This window comes from Gymnoscopelus braueri, assembly GCF_963280865.1.
Source record: "Gymnoscopelus braueri genome assembly, chromosome: 23".
NCBI classification, from domain to species: Eukaryota; Metazoa; Chordata; class Actinopteri; order Myctophiformes; family Myctophidae; genus Gymnoscopelus; species Gymnoscopelus braueri.
This window is the reverse complement of record NC_137625.1, coordinates 22,577,499-22,595,469: the sequence shown is the minus strand read 5'-3', so window position 1 is coordinate 22,595,469 and position 17,971 is coordinate 22,577,499. Positions and strand designations below refer to the sequence as shown.

Sequence of the window (17,971 nt, the reverse complement as noted above, 5' to 3'; positions counted from 1 at the left end):
GGACTTTTTTGCTCGGACCTTTTAGACAAAAGTATTATAAATGTAACTGTGTTGTTTTACATTCTTTTGCCTAATAAAAATTTCAATCAATCAATCAATAATTAACGCTTAAATAATGTATTACCGATAAGTGATATCTCTGTATTGTTGCATGCACTTTACACTACTTTTTTTTTTTTAACATAGTAGATGTAATTTCCTGGGAGTTTGACACCAAATGAATCCAGGAGACTCCTCCTCCAGGATCCAGGAGGGTTGGCAGCCCTGCCGCGCGCGCACAAACACACACACACACACACACACACACACACACACACACACACACACACACACACACACACACACACACACACACACACACACACACACACACACACACACACACACACACACACACACACAGACACACACACACAGACAGACAGACAGACACACACACACACACACACACACACACACACACACACATACACACACACACACACACACACACACACATACTTGAACACAGCTCAGGTTGAGAGCACATGTGTGTCTGCTCTAGTAAGTGCGTAGCCTATTATGTGACATGCTCATCACGCCGTACTCCACGTGCTGACCTTTTGCAGAGGAGGGGAGTTGGGGCGACACTATTTTTTTTCTTTCTTGAACCCATTTACAGAAACAAATGTAATAACGTGTTATTTATATATAAATAATAAAATTACTATACTAATATATCATATTTACAATATTTATGTCATCTGTTTTCGTTTTATGCTCAAACTTATTTTCTACTCTGTCGATAGTACGACGGTGCCGCGCGCCGAAAATAGCCGATCCGCAAGCTCACACTCACAGCGTATCGCGTCTGCGATGCGCTGTGAGCTTGCAGATCAGCTCCAGTTGTTGTTGTTGTAGCACAGTAAACACACTCTTAAAAAGCACGCTGCAGAAACGTGACTGGGACCCTGACGTAGGCAACTGTCTGAACCAATGGCGTGCCATAGCGCAGCGTGCGTCACTTTTAGTGGGAGGGACTCGTTTGCGACGCTGTACCAGTGTTGCCATGTCCGCTTATTATTATAAGCAACTTTGGGCTTGTTTTTCTGTAAAGTTGCTTTAATATAAATATTGGTTTGTTGCGGGTTGCGGTTTTGTGGGCTTGTTTCTTAAGTGTTGTAGTTGCTTATTTTGGCTTGTTTCCTAATGTTGTTTAAACCAATGGTTCTCAAACATTTTCATCAAGGACCCCCAAATTAATATATTTGTCTGCAAAGCCCCAACTGAAAATATTTCATGCCAGTTTGTGTGTTTCTGTGGGGGATCCCACTGACTCCAATGCATAGATATATATGAAATATATGTATGGTCCAATGTAGCAATTTCAGAAAATGGAGGCAGAGAGTGCCAGAGACGTAATTCTTTTGGGCTTGTTTTCAGACCTGGGTTACTTATTACTCATGCGAAATCTGGCAACGCTAAGCTGTGTACTGTGTAGGTGCGGGGCGGGGGCAACACTAGAGTGTTACTGTTTATTACGATCGGAAATGAAAACTAGCCTGATATAAACAACAAATACAACACAAACAAACACCACTCCAACTCCAACTGAAGACGACCGAGTCACGCAGAAGAACTAAAGATCGGCATCCTGGGACAGCTTAAGTATCGATCGGCAGCATATTCCAGATGACGAATTGACCAAAAATATTCATAAAGTCAGGATTCTTTTTTTTTTTTTTACATAATCAGCTTTATTACCCGTGTGTTTCACCGCGAGGAGCAGTGATCATCTGGACAACATTGCAACATTACAGACCAGTTTGTGATAATAATAATAATAATAATACAATTTATTTGTAACACATTTTATAATAATAATTTAATATATGTTTGCATAGTTTACGTTTATAGATTCGTTGTCCCATTGACTAAATCGTCGTAGTGTATTTTTTTATTTTATATGCATTTTTCACCCTTTTTCATAAAAACAAGTTATACAACAACTGGTCAGTAAGCGGGGTCCTAAAGCCCGCCGTGTAGCGGTCGGAAAGGGCACTCTGTTCTCGTGGCCAAATGGTTCTGGACTGTCACCAGTTTCTCAATCCTTTGACATTATGGAAAAGGTTTTATTAGAGCAGGGTTAGATCAGTCGGACAGACAGGTTAAACACACACACATACGATTTTTTTCTTCGTCTTTAGATCACGCAGTTGCCCTTTGTTTAGTTTTTTCTTGGACATAATAATACGGACGTTGCGGGGGAAAAAAATAAAACAACTGGACTCTTGCACCATTCCAAAAGGATTCATCCAGTTGAGTAATGGTCGTTAATACGATCCACTGGTTCAGGAAGGGCTTGCGGATCCACGACAACCCCTCGCTAAAGGAATCCATCCAGGGAGCGGACACCGTCCGCTGCGTCTACATCCTGGACCCCTGGTTCGCAGGCTCTTCCAACGTTGGGATCAGCAGGTGGAGGTAAGCAGTGGTGGGAAAACAAGTACTCACATGTTTTACTTATGTAAAAGTATAAATACTGAAATATATAGAAATGCTCTGTTACAACTAAAGGTCCGGAATACAAAATTGACTTGAGTAAAAGTACCAAAGTATTGGTATCAAAAATTCAAAATGTAGCCTACTTAAAGTACCAAAGGTAGAAAGTGCTCATGCAGAATGTCCTATTTCTCAAGTTCAAAATGTATACAAATCTTTGTAAATAGCAGATCTACAAGCCCACAATGCGTCGCTTGTAGATCTGCTATTTTCAAATGGCCGAAATGTATTTAGTGAGGGGGTTCCAGGGGGTCCCCAGACCCCCTGGAACCCCCCTCAAGGACCCCTGGGAGGGAAATAGCAGCCAATATAAATCAGTTTAACCGCTTTTACCTTATATATCAGCTATTTGAAAATGGCAGATGAGCGCATTGTGAGCTTTTAGAGCTGCCATTTTCAAACAATCTTGAATTCAGAATTCCTCAGAAAAGGGTGTTAGAATCTCCAGAAGGGTGAGTGGTCCCTGCCCAGCACAACAAGTGGTCACCAGGTTGATTCTTAGTCAGGGTGGAGATCCTTGGTTCACAATCAGTTGAAAACCTCTGCAGTAGCCTATAAACTGTGCCTACATTCTAAAAATAATTGATCACTCATTGTGCATTGATTGTGGTGTATTTTACAGCGTGTGTAGCTCACTTCACACCACCAATTTGTCACACTCCATCTCTTTGTCTTTATTGTTGTACATTTCTTTCAAAGTCACTGTCTTCTTTCTGATAGAGTGAATTAGAGTAAATATTTTACCATTACAGGTGATTTATACTCATACAGGTGATAAAATACACCTTGCGGCGGAGTTGCATGTCAAAAATAGCAGATCTGTAAGCTCACAAGCGACACCGTTGTACAATGGAGCGCTCAGCAGACATAGACAGCAGCAGACACAGATCTTTCCATATCCTGAGTAATGAATAGGTTTGGAAGCACTGCCCCAATTCACAAATATGGAAATGTCTGGGTCTCCAGACTTCTTCCTTCTGGTTAAGTAAACCAGATCAAAGGAATTAATTAACATGCTCCCTCTTGGGTTGAACGTTTTGACTGAGATTTTATACCTGGAAGCAATGGTGCCAGGAGTCCAGTCATAGTTAAGTGCTAGAGATCAAAAGCCAGAATTGTGGCATATATTTCAAAAAGCAAAGTTTTTGCCTCACAGTAATGAAATAAGATAATTCCAGCCAATCTGTATGCCAATAAAAAAGAAATCCAGTACAGGAGTTTTAGATATTATATGTTCTTTTGTCTTCCATAGTGCATTTTATAGGGTTTTATGTGATCACTGACGTGCTGTATTAATTACTTAAGGCTGTGTCAAAAGTCGGCCTATGTCCTTGCATTTAATTCTGAAAGGAGATAGTACAAGCCTGTAACGTCTCTTTGAAATTCAGATAAACTGAAAGTTGAGTAATGACCGATGAGATATCTGCTCTTTGTGTGTGTGTGTGTGTGTGTGTGTGTGTGTGTGTGTGTGTGTGTGTGTGTGTGTGTGTGTGTGTGTGTGTGTGTGTGTGTGTGTGTGTGTGTGTGTGTGTGTGTGTGTGTGTGTGTGTGTGTGTGAGATCAATATAGTAACTTTACATCTTTAATGTTGCAGAGATGAGAGCAGTATTCAATTAGAAAACATTAATTCCTCCACACACTGATTTCCCCTGTATTGAGTTTATTAGAGAAAAACACATCAACAGTTTGGGCGCATCACCAAATGGCAAGATTTGCCTTAAGAGTGGTCATGAGAGCTCATCCTAATACTCTTTGTAGCCTGCTTACAGTAATGACCAGTGACCATACACGCACACGCTCCAGTTGTACGTCACAGGCCAGCTGCCCAGCACCGTATGAATCATGCTTTAGGGATGATAGTGGGTATATAGTGCACAAGGCTACTTAGTGTTAGTCAGTGAACTGTACCGTAAACTTTGCAATCTTTTAGCATGCACTTCCTTTCTGACTGTGTTATTTATGTACACTGGCATCCTCTGCTGTGTGAAATCGTCATCCCTTCCTGTTCATGACCAAAATATCTGTTGCGTTTTAGTTTTCTCAATTGGCTGTTTGCCGGCTTATTGTGTTGCCTCGTGCTTGTCAGTGGAACAGTGGGGCATCAGCAGCGTCTTCTGTTGTTATGGGGCATCCATGTTTTTGCTTACAAAGTTATGTAACGGCAGACTGGGGTGACTCAGATCTCGGTCTGTCTGCCCTCAATCATTCTTTCTATTTCATTTTCCTTGTCCATTTGTGACTTTTCATTTTATTCTCTGTGGTTGTGCTATAATCTAGCACGGCTGCGTCTCATTCTTAGTTTGTGCAAGATGTCCATAGAGAGTGTTATGGACATCTAGAATGCTCAAAAGAAATAACACTGAATGAGACACCAAACACAGTTCTGAGTTACAATAATGATGAGTATATTATTTTGTTGCAACAAAGGAGATAATACACTCACACAGCAAGTGTGACACACCAAGGCCAAAAAAAATCTTCCCGAACAAAGGATGACATGAGTTCTTATACACATCATTTGCATATGCTTTAAATTCAAAATACATATGTATGTTAATGTATGGTTCAACTTGAGTTACAGTTCAGGTTCATCTATGACTCTATGAAAGAGAAAGAAACAAGCACTCATCAGGCCAATAGTTCGAAGTACATGTGTACCGGCGGGTGCACGGTTCAGGCGGACATAGTTTCATGGAAAGGAATACCAGCACTCACTTAAGTCCATTTAGGATCTTGTTTAGTAAAACTGGGGGGGGATAAGACTTTAACCCATTAAGACCTGGAACGCATCTGTGTCACTTTAGATTTCTTTGGCAATTTCTTTTCAAGATTTTTCAAAAATATGAGCTTGTATATCTGCTATTTTTGAAAGAAGTCCAGAAACAAAAACACTCCACTGGGCCCCTCCGGTCAAGAGGTCACACACAAACCTTGACTTATGTTATGGTTTGCACGCCTGGCCGAATTAGTCACATATTTGTCAGGCTTCGGACCGGGCTCGGGCAGTACATTTATAGGCCACATTTATCATTTATACGCAGGAGCAACTGAAGAGCAGTTGCCGTCAGTAGCTAGTCTGTGTGCAGATTTTGGAGAAATAGCTTCAATACAGCAAAGAAATTGTTGGTCTCATGTGTTGTTTGTTTAATGTGCTTGAATGCATTGATTCTAAATACTTGGTGGCTTTCAAAAAGGGAATGGAATACCCAAACCTGGTTAGCATTGTTGTAATCTTGCAATAGAAGCCATTGTTTGTCTGTGACTTAGCCATAACAACACTGCTCAGTGCTCACAATAAGACCTAGCAAAGTTACAAAACGATGTAAGTATCAGCCAGATGGATATGCCTGAGTTTATAAAGAAGCATGCTATACTTTATGGCCTCTGGAAGTAGAAATGGCTTCATGGACTAGCACCCATACAGCTACTAAAAGTTGACTCTAAACAAATGGGCAGTAAGTTATAATAGTGGTCGTATATATTTCTGGGATCTGGTGGGTGAATGAGACGGGTCGATGGCAGATGATGTGAAGTTACTCCTCTACCCTCTCTCTCTCATTTCCCAAGTAGGTCGGTGTGTTAGTAGAAAGAAACCCGCCCATTCCTCACATCTGTGACCTACTTTTGCTACACACACTACAGCTCTACCGCACGGTAACTCAGGCAAGCAATGCAGTAGAACTGATCATTCGTATTTGTGTAAATGTAAATGGGCTATTTGGCCCTAGCACGTATTTAAAACACCCACTGTTGTTCATTCCAGTGAAGGGAGATCATGTTTGGGGACAGTTTCGAAAAACATCTGAAAACCAGACAAGGTTTTTATAGCCTATTTATACATTCGTCATTCTCCGGAGGACAAGCCTGTCTGTACTCGAAGTTCCCTTGCTGTCCCTATATACTCGCGACCACTCTATTTCTTTTTGGGTCAGATAGTCTGGGTATAACTTAACCCATTAAGACCTGAGGCCGATTCTACAAATGCCTTCTAGATCAGTAGTTCGCACACTTACAAGATTTTTCAAAAATGTTCAAAAATAGCAGATGTACAAGCTCGCAGTGACGGACTGTGAGCTTGCATATCTGCTATTTTTTTTATAGCCAACGCAAAAATCTAAAATGAAACGGATGCTTTCCCGGTTTTAATGGGTTAACCGAGTCCAAGAAGATGCAACCCGCACACCTGTAGTTGTTTAGATGCTGGCAAATGAAATGAAGTAATTAAAATAGAAAAGGTCGCCGCACAGTTGTTATTAGGACATAGAGAGTGACCCCCTTTTCTAGCAAGAGATGTGACCTGTCTCCGATGGGATTTTGAGATTCTGATTACTAGAAAGACGGTACAGTACATGTATCATTTTCAGAGGCAAATTAAAAACCAGGCCTTGAAAGAGAGATTGAAGCTGCAGATAATGTAAATGCCACAAAAAAATGAAAGAAAATCCCAGCACTTGGAAAACTAATAAGAATCCTCTCTCAATTACTCTGGGGTGTACAGCACACACATGCAGTGTTAGACTATTATTAATATCCATCAACATCAGTGTGGCAGCAGTTCTTCTTACTGTGTTTGACATGTATTTGAAATGTAATTTATTACTCTGGTTCTGCCAGAGATGGTAACCTGATCTGGGTGTACTGTGTTCTGTTGGCATGGGTGGAAAACGTTGTCCTGCACCAACTGTCTGTAGTTGAGTATCAGTCATGCTGTGTTTTCAAAATCATTTTTTTATCTACTTTCTTTCACTCAATTTTGATGCTGTATGCTGCTGTGCACTGGGAAGTCTGCAATTTGCACCCTATTTCACATTATGGGATTATGCCGTAATGACCTAATAATAAGCACGTGTTAACTGTTTATATAATATCATCATATTCTCTGGGACAGGTGAACTGTTATGCTTAGAGTTTGCTGATTACATTGCTGACTAAATCAGGATGAGTTGCAGATGAGTAACAGAGACGTCAAAGAAGCCAAGTTTTGTCTGCAGCTTCAAAATGATGGCTTGCATTCATTGCAATCAAGGGTTTTTGTGGTTAGATAATTGTAACACCACGTTCAATCAACTAACTTGGAGTTAGAGTTTCTATGTGAACACTTAAACAGGAGATAATGGTCTGTATTTCTATAGTGCTTTTATCCAATTAAAGCACTTTTAAAACGTGCTTTATGTTCACCCATTCACACACCAATGGCCTAGGCAACCCTGCAAGGCACCAACCTGCCCATTGGGAGCAGTTAAGGGCTCAAAGTCTTGCTCAAGGACACTGACATGAAGCCAGGAGGAGCCCAGGGATCGAAACAGGAACCTTCCGGCTCTACATCCTGAGCTACTGTACTGCCCTGACAAAAAATAACCGTATTTATTTTCATTGGTAGAGGGAAAAGAACAATTCTCAGTTTCACTGCCACCTGAAGCTCACTTTTCACATATCGACTGCACGCAACTGGCATTCATGCCCCGAAAAACAACCTTGACTAGATAACCAGTTCCACAGGAAGTCCCCACCCATGAACAATGGGCATTACCTATGGCAACAGGTCAACATGCGTCATCTGAAAGGACTTGTTGGATCTATATTTAATCCAAAAGGTTTAATTAAAGCATACATCCCATAACGCTGCATAACACATTTTGCCCGGGTCAGTCGTCTCATCTGTCACACTTGACTAAAGCAGAGCATCCTCCTGGCTTGGCATACTGTAGTACAAGTGGTTGACATTAGTAGAGTGGAAACTGCTTGCCATTGCCATGCCTTTCTAATTGGGCTGGCAGACAGTGTGCAGCTATGTCATAGTCTACAGCAGGGGTCTTCAACAGGGGGTCCGGGACCCCTAGGGGGTCCTCAGAGTTGCTACAGGGGGTCCGCCAAAATCTTTGTGTGATGGGGAACATTAGCCGAAAATAGCAGATCTACAAGCAAAGGCTGTTGGGCTGTGACCCGTTTAGTCAGTATCGGTGTTGATTTATCTTTTAAATGTATTCATCTTTTAATCACTTTTAACCCTGCTGTACCTATTTTGGGCACGTCATCATAGGCATTTCTTCAACCCAAAAAACGTCATAAAAAGTCTTCCAAGACTTAAAAAAAAGAAGAAAATGCTGATCAACTAGCTGGAGTATAAAATATTGCTTAAGTGGCAGGGGTGTCGGAACACGTTTTGAAGTGGGGGGAGCTGTTAGGGTTAAGGGACACTTTGACACGTATAGTGGGCAGACCGGGGGCGAATCAGAGACTTTCTGAATGATTACCAGATGGCCTCTCTGCCCACTAAGCTATTAGTCCATGAGCCAGGCAAGATTTCGTTATCGAAAGAGTGGGCAAAACCATACCTATATTAAATTGTTTATAGGGTAAATATAAGTAAATAAATATATGATAACCTTTCCGCAGGAGTAGCTTTTTCATATTTATCACACATTTTGTTATTTTCCCCATACGTACATGACAGGTGAAAAAATTTCAACATTTAAAAAATAGTTATCATAATGAAACTTCCCCAGTTGATTACTTACATGAAGACAATGATTTATCGTATTACAAGTTTTCTGAAATTGTATATTTAAATATGCAAATTAGGCATTAGGAAAATATGCCCGACTTTCCAGAATCAACATTGGAACATTGGACAAAGCCAGAGTCAACATTCTTATTTCATTTTGTTAAGATGTTGGAGTGAAAGGTTTTTAACGAGGGAATATTCAATATCTGGCTCAATTTTGGGGCTCTGGCTCATGGACTAAATGCCTAATTTGCATATTTGAATATACAATTTCAGAAAACTTTCATTATGTTTCATTATGATAACTATTTTTTTAATTTTGTCATTTTTTTTCACCTGTCATGCACGTATGGGGAAGATAACAAAATGTGTGATAAATATGAAAAAGCTACTCCTGTGGAAAGGTTATCATATATTTATTTACTTATATTGATCCTATAAACAATTTAATATAGGTAGGTATGGTTTTGCCCACTCTTTCGATAATCATTGCTCAATTTTGGGGCTCTGGCTCATGGACTATATGGCTGCCCCCTGATTATGAGTATAACAGCCTTCAGGTATATTAAGTTGGACAACCTGCGTCAGGACTGTGTTATAAAAGTGATGCTATGGCTGGCCAACAGACCTGGCTGGTACTAGTTGTGTGATGCAATTCCCAGCTGGCAACACTGACTCATAAATTGTGTAGCCATGAATATATTCATGTAATATTTGGCCTTTTACTGACTGTATTTCACTCCCCAAGTAGTCTTAGTAATTATGAAAGTTAGACATTTAAATATGCAGAGTGCGCTCATGTTAATAATACATATTTGTTGAAGGTTTTATGGTCATCAAATATAACTTTAAAGATGCACTATCATGCTGTTACAGTATCCATTCCATGCCAAGCCCTCTGCTGCCACCTGCTGTCAGGCAACCCAGTGTCTTAACCCATTAAGACCTTTTAGAAGACATTCTACAAATGTCTTCTAAATCCTAAAACGGTTTTCTGAAAAACACATGTTGCTATATCAGTGGTGCTCAAACTTTTTCATGTCAAGGAACCCCAAAATTATATGTATTTGGCCGCCGACCCCCATCTCAAAATATTTTGTTTCAGGAACCACCAGAAGCAAAGATCTGAGTAAAAAAAAATAATAGCAGATCTACAAGCTCATAGCGTGGCACATTAACAACACATTAACTTACATAAGAGGTCACTGAGTGTATCTCAGGTCCTTATTCTGCCCTGTCCTAGCTCCTCTATCCTCACTCTTACAAGGGTTATGTAAAAAAGGAAAGGACATCTACAGTATATGATATGTGATATATAACATCTCAGAGATTCTAGATTTGATTTGAGCACTCAAACTCTCTGAAATGTGAACCTAATCTGAATTTGAAGTCACACACAGTGATTTATTCTTTGTGACTTCAAAATGTAAATTGACATCTTCATGCACGTGCAAATTTCAATGTACATAGATCGTAGATCACATTTGACGAGTGTTCTCTTCATATAGATGTCCTTTCCTTTACGTAAGTAACCCTTGTAGGGGTGAGGATAGAGGAGCTACAGTAGGACAGAGCAGAATTAGGACCTGAGACACAGCCACTGGGGCGGCAGTGGCTCAGGGGTAGAGTGGCCGGGTAGAGTGAACTGGAAACCGCAAGGTTCCCAGTTCGATCCCGGGCTGGGGGGCTCCCCCAGAGTTAGTGTCAAAGTGTCCTTGAGCAAGATGCTGAACCCCTAATTGCTCCTGATGAGCAGGTTGGTGCCTTGCATGGTTTCCTCTGCCATCGGTGTATGAATGTGTGTGTGAATGTGTGAATGTAATGCACAATCTATGTAAAGCGCTTTGGATAATATATAAATATATATATATATATATATATATATAATATATAATATATAATATATATATGGTGCAATAATATATCATATATAAATCCACCATTTACCACTGACTACTAGATTAGACTAGACTAATCCTTGAAGTGTTATAGTTAGTAACGTAATGTCCCTTCAAAATTAGTTGTGGAAGCCCATACCATTGATTATGCATGGCATTTCTCTTTATCTAGACAGAACATGCATTTTGATCCCATATGGTTTGCCTTGTGGTCTTGAATAATGTATGTTTTTCTGTTTGGGTGACTTGCACTCATACATGGATGATAGGTCAACAGGGTTCAGTTGCAAAGCAGTGTTTTATCATGTTTGATTATGGTGACCTTTTCACCACATGGTAGGGATAATTCTGTACTTACACCATGCGTTTAACCTATATTTAAATACTCCATGTACTAACCTGCGTTGCTCCCTCTCATCTCTCCTCTCTACCAGGTTCCTACTGCAGAGTCTTGAGGATTTGGACGCCAACCTCCGAAAGCTCAACTCTCGTCTTTTTGTGATACGGGGCCAGCCCACGGATGTCTTTCCTCGACTTTTCAAGGTGGGATATTTTGGCCAGTCTCCCAAAAGAGCAACAGCCAACACACACAACGACCTTAATCACATTTAATGCAGCAGTCGGGACTGCTGCATTACATTTATTATGGTGGTTGTTGGCATAAAGGGCTACAGCACCCATATGCTAAAGAAAATGACATATATTAATGAGTTGAGCAAGCCTTGTGTTCTGGACTGATATTTGGCAAATTTCCCTATCAAGGTAATACATAAATGTTTACACAAGAGAGCATCGAGATATGTACTGGTCTGTAGGTATGACCCATTCGGGTACATTTGTACACTGAAGACATTTGTGCACTGAGGATTTTACTCTGTAAACCCCAGCCCAGACTTCCATTCCATATTCCATTGTGTGATTGGTTGCTTTTTGGTTCACTGTTTTCCAGGAGTGGAAGATCAATCGTCTGTCTTATGAGTACGACTCCGAGCCCTTCGGGAAAGAGCGAGATGCGGCGATCAAGAAGCTGGCCTGCGAGGCCAACGTGGAGGTGACGGTTCGCATCTCCCACACGCTCTATGACCTCGACAAGTAAGTTATTATCCCTCATACATACCCCTGGTGTTAACTTAACTATTGAGAGTGTACGAATGGAAACAAATGGACCCGTACAGGGCCATTTGTTTCCATTTGTGCACTCTCAGAATAACATTAACTGAGGAATTAACTGTGTATATGCTTCTTCCTGTTTCCAGCCTTTGACCTCTAAGCTGCCAGAATGCTGTCAGTTAGTTGTTTCAATATTCCGTTCACTTACACAACATGCTCCCCCATTGTCTCCCCGCAGGATCATAGAGTTAAATGGGGGCCAGTCTCCCCTCACGTACAAGCGTTTCCAGACCTTAATCAGTCGTATGGATGCGGTGGGAGTGCCCACAGAATCCATCACAGCGGAGGTCATGGGGAAATGCACCACGCCCCTGTCGGACGACCATGATGAAAAATTTGGCGTCCCCTCCCTGGAAGAGCTGGGTGAGTGTCAGAGAGAAGGAAAAGGAGGAACTTGCTTTTCTTTTTCATCCTTACATCAACTATGCAGCAATTTAATTTCAATGGTATTTGTTTTGTGTGTGTTTTAAGATTCATACACAATACATACTCATTACACTCATACAATACAGATTGTGCTCTTCAATCAACTCAATAACTTTAATATGATTTCCTGTAGGTTTTGACACTGAAGGTCTTCCATCTGCGGTGTGGCCCGGGGGAGAGACTGAAGCCCTCACAAGACTGGAGAGGCATTTGGAGAGAAAGGTGAATCAATATATCTAATTGACTTTATTTTCAAACACGCTGAGTGTATTATGGACGTACGCTGTAGAGTACATTTCAACCAGAGTCACCTGGGTCTGTGTGAAGTGGTGGAATTTGTGTCGGCGTACAGCAACGCCCAATTTATACTGTGATGTGAGCCGAAAATAGCCAATCCACAAGCTCACAATGCATCACAGATCGTATGCGTTGTGAACCTGTGGATCGGCTGTTTTCGACACCGTTGATGGAGCATGAATTAGGCGTAAGGTGTAAGAAGTGTGCTCTCTGAGGTCTCCATGTAGCACTCTCTGAATTGAGGGGCGCTGGACTTGGGTAGTTTTTCTTTGAAATCCTAATACTGTAAATGGGAGACAGATGACGCTTGTAAATTTCAGGAAAATATACTAAAACCAACGTTACAATTTAATATATTTTTATGAAATATCAACGTGACTTAAAATGCGGGGTAGAAGAGGAAAGTTACATAGTGCAGCTTTAAGAAGAAATACGTGATTTTGTTTATTCCAGTTTTTATTTTGCCATTTCTGATCATTTGGTTCTATCTCTGTCAGGCATGGGTAGCTAACTTTGAGCGTCCCAGGATGAACGCCAATTCCCTATTGGCCAGTCCCACGGGCCTCAGCCCCTACCTACGGTTTGGCTGCCTCTCCTGTCGCCTCTTCTACTTCAAACTTACCGACCTCTACAGAAAGGTAAGACATTATATACTGTAGGTGTAAGTAAATGTACACTTATAAACGTATATGAGTGCTAATAATCTTAAATAACGTACTCTAATCCCATCCCAGGTCAAAAAGAACAGCTCTCCTCCGCTCTCCCTGTACGGTCAGCTGCTGTGGCGTGAGTTCTTCTACACGGCGGCCACCAACAACCCGCGCTTTGACAAGATGGAGAACAACCCCATCTGCGTTCAGATCCCCTGGGACCGCAACGCAGAGGCTCTGGCCAAGTGGACGGAGGGCCGGACCGGCTTTCCCTGGATCGACGCCATCATGACCCAGCTTCGGCAGGAGGGCTGGATCCACCACTTGGCCAGACACGCCGTGGCCTGCTTCCTGACGAGGGGGGACCTCTGGATCAGCTGGGAGGAGGGCATGAAGGTAAAGTGTGTGTGTGTGTGTGAGAGAGAGAGACAGTGGGGGTTAAAGGAAGGGATTGGTTGGCTCATTGGCATACAGCCAACCAGCCCCTTGGGAAGTTACAGATATACAGCGATTGACTATTAACCCATTAAGACCTGAAGCCGATTCTACAAATGTCTTCTAAATCCCAACAGTTTTCTGAAAAACGTATGTTACTGTGTCAGTGGTTCTTTTTCATGTCAAGGACCCCCAAAATGATATGTATTTGGCCGCCGACCCCCATCTCAAAATGTTTTGTTCCAAGGACCCCCCAGAAGCAAAGATCTGAGTAAATAATTTTCCCTTTAAAAAATGTATATATTCAAAGATTTGCACACATTTTCAAGATTTTGCAAAAATAGCAGAGTGCCCGCGCTACGAGCTTGTATATCTGCTATTTTTGAATCGCCAAAGTGTAAAATAATGCTTTTTTTAGCTCAAATCAAAAAATGACACAGATGCGTTCCAGGTCTCAATGGGTTAAATTATTTGAACACCTCCTATTACAAAAGTTCTGAAACCTGTGTGTGTGTGTGTGTGTGACTGTGTGTGTGTGTAGGTATTTGAGGAGCTGCTGCTAGACGCAGACTGGAGTGTGAATGCGGGAAGTTGGATGTGGCTGTCCTGCAGTTCCTTCTTTCAGCAGTTCTTCCACTGCTATTGCCCCGTGGGATTTGGCCGACGCACAGACCCCAATGGGGACTACATACGGTAAGTAAGAACTTAGATTTTCCCCCATTCCACTGCCTGGGAGGAATCTTAGCTATTCAATATGCTGTGATTTTTGCCAAACCACTTAGTTGCTATTTTATCTTCCAACAGGCGCTACCTGCCCATTCTGAGAGGATTTCCGGCCAAGTACATTTACGATCCGTGGAACGCGCCGGAGAGTGTGCAGAAAGCGGCAAAGTGCATCATCGGCATGCACTACCCCAAGCCTATAGTGAACCACGCAGAGTCCAGCCGCATCAACATTGAGCGTATGAAACAGATCTACCAGCAGCTGTCCTGCTACAGAGGCCTTGGTAAGCAAGACAATCATGGATGAATTTCAAGATCATGCTTTAATTTAACTCAGTTAGTGTTATATATATAACACAGGATAATTACACCAGGATCATATGATATGATAGCATCTCTTTGAAATTGTAGGAGGATGGTAGAATTACCACAAATTGACTTGCTTCCTGCATTGATCGTATTAATGTTATTTATTGTTACTGTGTCCATAGGGCTTTTAGCTACAGTTCCATCCAATGGCAACGGTTGTGGTGATGGATCCTCAGCCATGATGGGATTTGCATCCATGGTGGCAACACAAGATGGAGCTGCTCAGTCTGGTGGGTAGCAGGCAACGCATCACTCTCTGAGTCCATACTTCTGGGCTTTTTCTAACCTTTGTAGCATATCATTAGTTGATGGCAATTAATTCTTGCGTATATGGATTACTAGACATGGGATGTTTTTATTTCTCCAGGTTACCAGATGCCAGTCCATACCCAGAATGACTGGCAGAGCGGGGTTATGGTCTACTCCCAGGGGAACCCGCAAAGTCAAACCAGCATCAGCACTCATCAGCAGGGTGGGTACCCCTCAACTGTACACTCGCCATCTATTCCATCCATCTTTTATTTTCATACAGCACAAACTTTCTTTTCCCTTCAATTTCAGTTACTTTATCCATGCTAGTTACTAGAGTACCTCTGAAAGATATTTAATTCATTTTCAGTTCCTGGCTATGCGGGCACCAGCAACAATATGGTGGTGTGCTACACACAAGGCACGAAACAGATTCCTGGCCCTTCTATGCAACAAGGTGTGTATTGAACCACAACTACATTGCCTGGAAAATATCAGTATTTAATATTATCGCTCTCAGGTGCGAACTGTGTATGTCCAAAATGTTACTTTTCAGGAAATGGAAATTATTATTGCACGTTGCATTAAAAACATTTCTTCCTCTCTTCTTCAGGGCTTAGACACCACTCCAACACTCTGACCAGTGGCAAACGCCACTGCGAGGACACCGGGAATGGTATTGGTACCAAACTCCAGAGACAGAGCAGTCATTAAACAGGTCAGATGGAAACTTAAGACATCCCTGCATTACTCACACAGCACTGTAACTAATTGTATTTGCATTTTATATTAAAGAACCATTTCTCACATTTTCAACCCTATCTCCATATAATTGGTCCTGATCATTTTAAGATGGCACCATTCCCGTCTACTCGCTCACAGTTCAGAAACCCTTTTTGTTGTTATTGATGGATTCTACATCAGCAGCGCTAACTTTCCAGGAAGAGAAAGGCTATAATTTCCATTACCTTGGAATCCCCACCAATGATTGGTAGGCAGGTTTCTGAACTGTCCACAGCCCACCTGAGGCCCTGACGCAGATCGAGTAGACAGAAATGGAACCAAGATAGGGTTGAAAGTGGGTGTAGTGGTCCTTGGAAGGATAATGGTAGAACATAACGTTTTTTAGAATGTTGCGGGGTAAACCTTTCCTGTGATTTGTACTTATTTTAACTGTATACAATTTACCACATTCACTCAGAATCAATCTTTATTGTCACATCACATTACAAGTAAGGTAGGTGAAATTCTTAGTTATGCAGGCTCATCATTGCAATAAAAGATAGTCATATAATAAAAGCGAGAGGAGAGGCATAAAGTAACGGCACCCCCACCCCCACGCGCCCGCACACACACACACACCGAGTATGACATAAAAGCCAAAGGGATAATAGTTGAAGTCCCATATCTCAGGTTAAATATCAATAACACATTTTCTTCATGTTGTCTCCCATGCAGGTGTGACATAAGCCTCAGGGGTCTGCCATACTGTGTATACAGACTTCATGGATGCTAAGACTCTAAAGCTCTGTTACACAACAACAGCGCTGTCAACTTGTTATGTGGGTGAATTATGAAGCCTGAAGGATGCATGATCCTCTGTCTTTGAGCACATTCACCGGTTTGTCATGTTTGGGACTGCATAAGAAAACATGGACTCAACAACCCCAGCCAATGCTGACATCCATGCAATATAGTGGCACTGGGATCATCATGTCATCACAGAACACAACGGTGCTCGGGAGGTCAACATGGCTGGGATGAAAATCTTTGTGTATAAAATGGATTTGCTTATTTCTGCTCACATACAACTTGTACATATTTGATGTTGTATGTGTTTCTCTCTCTTTGTGTCGCCATATACCCATTGATATATTTTTTTATATAAAGAATCATTGTGGATGGATCCTTGTTCTTTTTTGAACATTTTCAATAAAAGTGGAAGCATTTATAAATCCTAAATGGTGAGAAACGTCCTCATTATCACATCTGTACTTATTTACCTGCCTCTCCTGTCTCTTACTCCATCGTATTTTCGCTTTCCCTCTCTCTGAAAACAGTTTATACATCGACAGGTGTTTTGATCATTTCCTCGCAATGCTGCATCGTTGACTTTTGCGCATTTAATTCTTAACCCATTTAAAACCTGAAGCCGATTCTACTAATGTCTTCTAAATCCCAACAGTATTCTGAAAAGTTTCTATATCAGTGGTGCTCAAACTTTTTCATGTCAAGGACCCCCAAAATTATATGTATTTGGCCACGGACCCCCAAAAAGCAAAGATTTCAGTTAAAAATGTTCGCTTTAAAATAATATATTCAAAGATTTGCACACATTTTCACGATATTTTTTTTTTTGCAGATCTACAAGCTCATAGCGCGGCACTCGGTGCCGCACTATGAGCTTGTATATCTGTTATTTTTGAATAGCCAACGTGTAAAATAATGCTTTTTAGCTCAAATCTAAAAATGACCCAGATGCGTTCCAGGTCTTAATGGGTTAAACACTGATCAAAGCTATTATAGAGGCGATATCAATTTCGTGTTAGTATCATTGACCTCGTCAATGGTTATTGAGAAAACGGTGACAGGACGAGGGACATTCCATTGAGTCCCCTCTGTGTAATAATCAATAAATGTAGTGCTTCCAAGCTCCTTGTGCTTGTTTAATTAAACCTGGGTTAATATTCAAACTGTCTCTTGTTATT

At 41.3% G+C, this 17,971-nt stretch overlaps 1 protein-coding gene across 2 annotated transcripts; it reads left to right on the top strand.

Annotated features, from left to right (window-relative positions):
• The first annotated feature begins 1,488 nt into the window (after positions 1–1,488).
• cry1a (cryptochrome circadian regulator 1a) lies at positions 1,489–17,225 on the top strand. Of its 2 annotated transcripts, none has more exons than XM_080421759.1 (14): positions 1,489–2,463; positions 11,379–11,487; positions 11,894–12,036; positions 12,293–12,477; positions 12,674–12,762; positions 13,335–13,475; positions 13,572–13,883; positions 14,464–14,615; positions 14,727–14,929; positions 15,137–15,244; positions 15,382–15,486; positions 15,634–15,720; positions 15,877–15,981; positions 16,722–17,225. In XM_080421759.1, the coding sequence occupies exons 1-13, from the start codon at positions 2,306–2,308 to the stop codon at positions 15,975–15,977; spliced, it is 1,893 nt and encodes a 630-aa protein (XP_080277885.1). In that variant the 5' UTR covers positions 1,489–2,305; the 3' UTR covers positions 15,978–15,981; positions 16,722–17,225. The 2 variants fall into 2 exon arrangements, with proteins under 2 accessions (XP_080277885.1, XP_080277886.1); XM_080421760.1 differs by having other exon boundaries at positions 15,634–15,724; positions 15,884–15,981.
• Positions 17,226–17,971: the final 746 nt, after the last annotated feature.